Source organism: Aptenodytes forsteri, unplaced genomic scaffold (assembly GCF_000699145.1).
Source record: "Aptenodytes forsteri isolate BGI_AS27 unplaced genomic scaffold, ASM69914v1 Scaffold64, whole genome shotgun sequence".
Taxonomy (NCBI): Eukaryota; Metazoa; Chordata; class Aves; order Sphenisciformes; family Spheniscidae; genus Aptenodytes; species Aptenodytes forsteri.
The window spans coordinates 423,445-431,303 of NW_008794786.1; the positions used below are offsets into that span (position 1 = coordinate 423,445).

General features: G+C 63.2%; 1 protein-coding gene across 1 annotated transcript in view; it reads right to left on the minus strand.

Moving 5' to 3' along the window:
* Nucleotides 1-1,231: 1,231 nt before the first annotated feature.
* ASIC1 (acid sensing ion channel subunit 1) overlaps nt 1,232-7,859 on the minus strand; it is an 18,684-nt gene continuing 12,056 nt past the window's right edge. The window contains exons 3-11 of the mRNA XM_009274416.2: nt 3,650-3,800; nt 3,038-3,165; nt 2,663-2,813; nt 2,515-2,571; nt 2,281-2,434; nt 2,104-2,195; nt 1,776-1,855; nt 1,544-1,648; nt 1,232-1,336 (exon numbers count right to left, since the gene is read on the minus strand). Coding sequence (XP_009272691.1) covers nt 1,232-1,336; nt 1,544-1,648; nt 1,776-1,855; nt 2,104-2,195; nt 2,281-2,434; nt 2,515-2,571; nt 2,663-2,813; nt 3,038-3,165; nt 3,650-3,800 — 1,023 coding nt within the window. The remainder of the gene's footprint in view (nt 1,337-1,543; nt 1,649-1,775; nt 1,856-2,103; nt 2,196-2,280; nt 2,435-2,514; nt 2,572-2,662; nt 2,814-3,037; nt 3,166-3,649; nt 3,801-7,859) is intronic.

The following is a 7,859-nucleotide window of genomic DNA, read 5'->3' on the forward strand; positions in this document are numbered from 1 at the left end:
GGCAGCGAGCCGGCAGGCACCCCGAAGATGCCCAGAGCTCGAAGTGCCCGGGGACAGCTGCTGTCGGGGGGTTCAGCGGGGTGGGAGCCTGCGGTCCCGTGGACCAGAGCACCCTGTGCCATGGGGTGTCCCTCAACCTATGAACCCTGTTGGTGTTGGGGCTCCTATGCCCGCCTGGCCAAAGTGGTGCCAAGGGGCTGTCCCTCATGGTGCCCCTGGCCAAGCTGGGCCGGTGGCTGCAGCTGAAATGGGGGCCAGGAGTTTTCCTTCTACCTTTCTCCCCAAGGATGGCTGTTTTTGGGGGCCGCACGGGGTAGCCCCAGGTTCCCTGGGAACAGGAGGGACTGTGGGGCAAGGCTGGCACTGGCCAGGCTGCGTGGACCCCAGGAGAGACGGGCAGGGAGACCACACCGTCGCCTGACCCAACGTGGCCAAGGGAGAGTGCCGGGTGGTGGGGTCTTCAATGCCGAGGTGGCACCCCCCAGCTGAGTCCCCTCTGGTGCTCGCAGCCGGCCAGCGAGCTCGGTGGCTGGGCACCACTGTTCCTGGGGCAGGGTACCGAGGAAGACGTTTTGGAGAGGTTGCAGGTGCCCCGTCTTCATGCGCATGGAGTGGCCAGGAGTGCCCAGGCAAGGGTGGGCTGCGGGCCACCGTGGTCCCAGGGGACAGCGAGGCTCTCTTGGGACTGCTGAACCCGCTGCCGTGCCTGCTGGGCACGCCATGGGGCTCCTCGATGATCCCTCCTGCCAGGCACGGGGGTCCCAGCAAGCACCGGCCAAGGTGTTGGAGCAGGATGGGCATGGAGACAATGGACAGACAGACGAACAGGGCTGTGGATGGAGACTCTGCGGCCAAATGGCTGCTTCTTCTTGGCTTCTGGGTTTCTAGTTAAAAAGGCTGAGGGGAGCCGAGGGGAGGAGACGGGGCAGGCCCGTGCCCCAGCCCGCTGTGCGTCTTGCTCCCCGCGCCGCGAGGATGGCCGGGCTGGAGCGTCCTCGAGTCTCTGAACTAGCGGGGCAGGCGCGGAGCAGCTGCCGCGGGGGCTGCGCGCCGGGTTCGAGCATGACCCGACCCGACGACCTGCCCCGAAATCCGAGGCCGTCGCTCTTGTCCGTGTCCCACCGTGGCGAGGAGCGAGGTCCCCTAGATGTGTCTCTCTGCTGGCGCTCGCAGGGAGAAGGGCAGCTCTCCGGAGGGCTTTGGTAGCTCAGGTTGTACATCCAGACGTCGGTTAGCAGGTGAAGTCCTCAAAGGTGCCCCGGGCTGGGTGATGAGGTAGGATGTTGGCTGCGTACGTCATGCCTGCCGGGTGGCCCCGTATGCTTTCACAGGGATTCTGCGGGGCAGAGGATGGACGGGATGCTGGGGTCACTGGTTTCACCCAGACCCCCACAGAGAGTGAGCCCTGTCTCCCCGCAGGTGCCTCTGCTCCTTTCCCAAGTGGTCCCCGCAATGGTGACCCCCCTCACCCCACGACACATCTGGGGCAGCCTCCGAGCTGCAAGAGGGGACCAGCAGCTCCCATGGCATGCCCGGCACTTACATGGCGTTTCACGTCGTCCATGCTCAGCGCGACGCCCTTGTCCGTGTTGTTCCTCTTGTGGTTCTTGCGGCACTTGCCCCGCCGGCACAGCCGGTGCTTTATCACCTGCGAGAGCCAGATTTCAGTACTGTGGGGGCTCATGGGCGACTCTTCCCTGTGTCCCACATGAGCATTTCAGTGCTCCAGGATAACCTGGGACCCCTGGCAGCCGTGGGACGGCAGAGACACTCACCTCGTAGGCGTAGTCGAACAGCTCCAGTACTGTGAGGATACTGGCCCCAATGAACAGCCCCATCTGCCCTCCAATGTCACCTGCAGAGGAGAGGGAAGCCATCAGGGTGGCGCGAGTCGGCGTCCAGTGGCAGAGGGAGCAGAGAAAGGGCAGAACTTGTCACCGCTGGTGTCACCAGCAGGGTGCCCCGCTCTGCATCCACGCAGTTGGCACACCCCGGTGCCTCAGGAACAGGGCCATGGTGCACGGGGCCAGCATGAGACCACCCTGTTGGAGGATGCCGGCTGGGCACTGCTGCAGGGCCCCCGGCACAGCCACCAACACTCACCCAGCAAGCCAGCCACCTCGTACGCCTTCTTCTGCTCGATTGTCTCGTAGTTCAGGGCTTCAAAGAAGATATCCAGCACCAGGATGTTCTCCCTGTGCAGGACATAAATGGCGTCAGGCTGAGATTTGGGATGGAGGGACAAGATACCGCCCCATCACCGTGGCCGCAGCACATTACCCAATGTACTGCTCCGACTTGTTGTACTTCTTGGCCAAGTACTTGGCAGAGGCCTTGCTGGGGATCTTCACCATGGAGAGCTCTTTGCCGTAGCGGGTCACGTTGCAGGGCATCTCGCAGACGCAGTACTCATTGTCCTTCTCCACCAGGAAATCTGGGCAGGGAGAGAGGGAGATGGAGAGATGGAGAAACCCAAGACCCACAGCTCAGATCCACAGAGCCGGGCAGCCTCACCTAAGGCTGGATCCGCACACTCCTTGTACTGCTCCGGGGTGCAGTAAGGGGCATCGCCTGGAGGAGAGAGAAAGCAGGTTTTCCCCGTGGGACTGTCTCGGTGGGCTGAGCCTGGCGGGGGCCGGACCCTGCCACGCGTGGGGCTCACCCGGCATGTGCACCATGCGGCAGTTGCAGTTCTCCACCAGGTAGCGGGTCTCGCAGTCGATGCGGCAGGCAGTGATGCTGTAGGTGTCGTAAAACTCCGAGTCGCCTGCCACGGCCTTGCAGTCGCCCCAGGGAGGCGGCAGGTAGATGAGCTAGGAGGGGGCAGAAGCCAGGAGTGAGAAGAGAAGCTCACCGGCCCCCGGCATGGTGGGGGGACAAACACCCTCGCTGCACTGGTCCCCAGGGCCGGGTCCCCCTCTCCATCTGACATGGGGGCAGGGGACAGGGGCACGAGGAGGAGGCTCAGCGTCCCACAGCGGGTCTAGCCCACAGCGCAGGGTGGGAGGGAGCACCCCAGACCCCCCCCAGTCCCTACCCGCTGCTCCTGGCAGGACACGAAGGTCTGGAAGCCGGGAGCCACTCCGAAGCCCAGCTGGTCAATCAGCGGGGGCTCGTCCTGGCTGTGGATCTGCACCTTGATCCCGGCTTCGAACGAGGTCTCGTCTGCGGCAGAGAGAAGCGGGGTGAGCATGGTGCTGTACCCTGCTCTGCAGGGCTGCGCCGAGCCCTGCTGCAAGAGGGACCAAAACTTCTCCTGTCTCCCACCCTTCCCCTGGGCAAATTCATTTGTTCACATGTCCATCCATCCATCCATCTGTTTGCTACGCCATGTCCTTGTCCCCTCCGCCTCTGACCCTCCTGCTCCAGCACCCGGGGAGAGCAGCAGGGAAAGTGTTTGCCTCTATTTATAAACAAGTGATGGCTGCTTGTCTAAACCGATGGGGAGTTGCCATGGCAAAGAGCAAAGACAAGGAGGAAAAAGGAAAGAAAAGGACCCGAAGTAATGAGAAATGGAAGGAGGGAAGAGGAGGGAGCCTGAGGGATGTGGACCCGTGGGGTGGGGAGCTGGGAAGGGGCTGGGAAGCACCCTGGGAGCTGCTGGTGACCAAGCGGACCTGCTGGCAGAGCCGCTGGGGCAGCGGGTTACCTGTTTCCCCCCACACTGGCAGGTACTCGTCCTGCTGAATGTCCAGCATGATCTCCAGGCCATTGCCGGTGCCCCCCTTCATGGTGATGAGCCGGGGCTTCCCGTCCTGCCCCGCATTGAAGGTGTAGCACTTCCCATAGCGGGTGAAGACCTGCAGGAGAGGACATGGGGCTGAGACTGGGGCCCCTCTGCCGGCACCAAACTGCTGCCAGCGCCACAGCATGGAGCCAGGACGGCATCACCAGCCCCAAACACAGCTGTCCCCAGCCTGGGGGTACGATCCGACCCAGGCTCCTGTCCTTCGGGGTGTCTCTCACTGTTGGAACTGCCCATCTTTGCTCCAGTAGAGGAGGAAATGTTCCCCACGAAGGCACAGGGATGGCATGGACTCGGAGGAGACACTTCGCAGATTTACAGCACCTCGACCCCACAGACCCCGTGGCAGCCCCAGTTCCCTGAGATGGCGGTGCTCAGCCCTACGCCTGCACCAGCGCCTCCTCCAAGCCCCCCTCCATCCCTGCAGAGGACGGGGCTGGATGGGATCCTGAACCCCCCCGTCGCTCCTCGGCCATTCCAGCTAACGCCTCCGGCAGCTGGCATGTCTCCACGCCGCTGAGCTGCTGCCAGCCTGGGCAAGGGGCATGTGAGGCCAGTGGGCTGCAGACTGCACGGTGCCCCGCGGGCGGTGGTGATGCCGGGATGGAGGAGCCAGGCACCTCCTCTGCAAGCACAGCCCTGGGGCTGTTCTCCATGTCCTGCCAGCGGGTCTCCGCAGCCGGTGCCGTCCCCAACGCCAGCGAGACGCCCAGGTGCCGGTGGACAGGGCTGAAATATCAGCTTGTCCCTGAGCGAGCGGGCAAGGACAGCATCGCCCACCATGCCTGATCCGACACGATGCCGGCCGGAGCTGCTCCCCATGCCTGGCCACCTTGGGGCTACTCACCGCCGCGAAGTCGCCGGGGCCACACTGCTCGCCCCGGTAGCTGCAGCTCAGCAGCATGTCCTCCAGCTGGTGGCAAGTGCGGTTAAAAAACCTGTACAAATTTAGGGGCTCGTCCTCATCCCCGGGGCTGGGCTGGGCTGGGGTGAAGCCCAGCTCCATCCCAGGCTCGTAGTCGACCAGGGGGGCCAGGTAGAGCAGGTCCTCATGGCTAAGCTGCGAGACCCGCACACGGTTGATGTTGCAGAAGGTGATAGCAGGGAAGGTCATCTTGGGGCTGTCCTCCTCGCTGAGCAGCGTGATGTGGTGGTACTCCAGGTAGTAGACAATGCGGTCAGCCACCTGGTAGAGGAAGACGGAGAGGGAGAGGAGGAAGGCCAGCGCCCAGAGCGCCTGCCGAGCGCCCAGGCTGCCCTCCACAAAGATGTGGCTCAGCCCGTGCAGCGTGCAGCTGCTGGCAAAGGCCACAAAGTCCGTGGCTGCCCCCGCATCCTCCTCCTCCTCTTCATCCTCCTCCTGCCCATACAGGAACTCATCTGCTCCATCCTCTCCCCTCCCAGTGGCTGCAGCATCTCTTGGTCCTTCCTCGCTGGAGAAGGAGATGGTGCAGAATATCTGGAGAGGCATTGTCCAGCGTGGGGGTCCCAGCTGCAGCGTGGAGGTCCCAGCTCTGGCGTGGGGGTCCTGACCCCCACCCTGCCACAGCCTGGGGGTCTTCGACGGTGGGTCGGTTCCTCGGGGTGTGAGTGAGAGGGGCTGGGGGAGAGCAGAGAAGGAGGAAGGGGCAAGTTCAGAGAAGAGAAACGGAGAAGGGAAAAGGAGCGAGAGGCAAGCGGGAGTGAGGGAGAAGAGCAGAGGGATGCTCAGAGGGGACGGAGAGAGGAGGGTATATCAGGAGCCGGGAGGAGGAGAGGAGGAGCGAGGGGCGGTTCTGCGGGCTCCCCAGGTCCCCCGGGACCAGCCGGCTGCTGCTGGCAGGACGGAGCAGAGACGTCGCCAGCTCCAGAAGCACCGACATGTTGGGAGCTCCTGGTGCTGCCTGGGGGGCCTGAGGGGCTGCCGGGTCTGGCGAACACGGGTGTGCACGGGTGTGTGTGCAGGCACTCGGTGTGCTGCGTACCCACACCGCATCCTCCATCCTCACTGTGGGGCAGCACGGCCCTGGCAGCCCGACTGGCTGCTCCAGCCAGGCCCTCCCCGCCGGGTGCCAGGCTGTTTCTGGAGCCACCATATGCCGGGCTCTCTGGGCTCTTCATCAGGGCAGCTGGAGCCAGAGGTTTTCCCAAAATGCTTGTGACACCGTCCTGCTGCAGCGCCCGCCCAGGCAGTGCCAGTGAGGGCAGAAGGATTCTGTGATGTCCCCAAGCTCTCACGGTGCTCATCCTGCCCTGGCAGCACCCGTCCCTGCAGGCTCATCTCCCCGTGCCGCGGGGCAGGAGCATGTGCACAGGGGCACCCGGCGAAGGCTATGTCCTGCGTGGTGCAAGGTCCGTCCTCCTCCAAGCCAGGGCTGCTTTTGGCAGGATTTGAGCGCTGCCATGGCTCAGGTGATGATTCTTTCTGCAGAACCCAGCCACTGCGCGGTGTGTCACCTCGTGCTTCCGATCCCTGTGGGGCACAGGGAGCCACCGCTTCCCCCGGGGGACGGCGTCCAGGCCTCGTGCTGCTGAGCTGGCTGGGGCTGGGGGTCCTGGGGAGGCAGCCCTGATGCAGGGTGGTGGGATGGAGCCGGCGGCCAGACTGGCTGCCGGGAGCAAAGGCGACTCCTCCCTGCAGCCCTGCAGCACCCCTCCCTGGCCCTGCAGCAGCACAGCCCCTTCTTGCGGTTTGCTATTTTCCTGCACTCAGCACTTCATAAAAGCATCTGATGCGACCACAGAGCAATCTCCAGCCCCATCCCAGCACCGCAGCCGCCATCGCCGGCCCAAGGGGACAGGGAGCATCTAAATATGGCAGCACTTTGATGCACAAGAGCTGGATGGGAGGTTTTGGCCGATGCCCGGGTGCGATGAGCATGCCCTAGCCTGCTGCTTTGGCTGCTGTGGCTCCTTCCCCGCATGCAGTGCAGGGCCCCGGTCCCTGACCACATCCCGGCTCACGGATATGGGCACCACCAAACCGGGCGAACAAATGCAACCAGGAAAATTGTACAAATCTGATCTGATACCGTGCAAAGTTATCTGCTCTTCCTGAGCAAGTGATGCTGGTGTAATGGGCAGGGTGTGCACTGGGGATCCCTGCCAGGGCAGACTCAGCCAAGATGATGACCGATGATGTGACGGGGGGTTGTCCCTTGAGAGGCCGTCCTGGGGTTCCCCAAGCTCAATATTCCCAATAGAACTCTTGTGTAAGAGGGATGCTGGCAGTTGCCACAAAGCTAGGGATGCTGTCAGCACCTGGGAGAAAGGGTGGGTGACCTTGGGGACGAGCACCAGAGCCACGGGATGAAATTTCATAAAGCTGAGAGCAAGGTCGCGCCTTTTGGGAGCAACCCAGAGAGTCTGAGCTGGAAACTCGTCCTGGGAAATGGGACCAGGGAGGCGGATTGGGTGGCTGGGAGCCACCATGCCATGGGGACCAGGTCACATCCCGGCCCTTTGCCTTTGATGGAGACGAGCTGCAGCTGCACCGTGGGCAGGGCTGGGCTATAAAGGCATCAGGGCTTCACCTGGGTGGGGGTTTGGGGGCATTGGGCTGGCTTAGCCTGGTGGGGGCAAGCTGGGAGGATCACACACAGACCGGTGCTAGAGGATGCTTTTGGCAGAGAGCAAGCAGGTACTGGCTGAGGTCGGGGTGGGATTTCTGGTGTTCCCCTGCTCTGGGACAGGGAGTTTCTGTGCAATGTCTGTAGGAGGGAGAGGAGAAGAAGGAAGATGGAAGAGAAGCCTGAGGGGGTTTGTTTAGCCCTGGCAGGGCACTGACAGGTGAGTGGTGCTGCCTGGGACCCTGTGGGACAGTCCCTGATGGTGTGAGTGAGGGGCTGATCTGATCCTATGGCATGGGGAGGTTTAACGTGTCTTCCTGGGAGCAATTGCAGCAGGGAGAGGGAGATGCTGTAATGAAAACACTCCATCATCAGCTGGGGCCATTAACCTGCCTTGCTCGGCTTAAACAGCTTGCAGAGAGTGCCAGGGCTGGTTCCCAGCAGCCGTGCGGGGCGGTGAGGATGAGCGCTGCCCCGGCTCCGGTTACCATCGCCTGTCCCAGAGCTGACACTCGAGCCGGGGTGAAGGTGACCGGGGATGGTCACAGCCAGGAGCACGGGGGCGC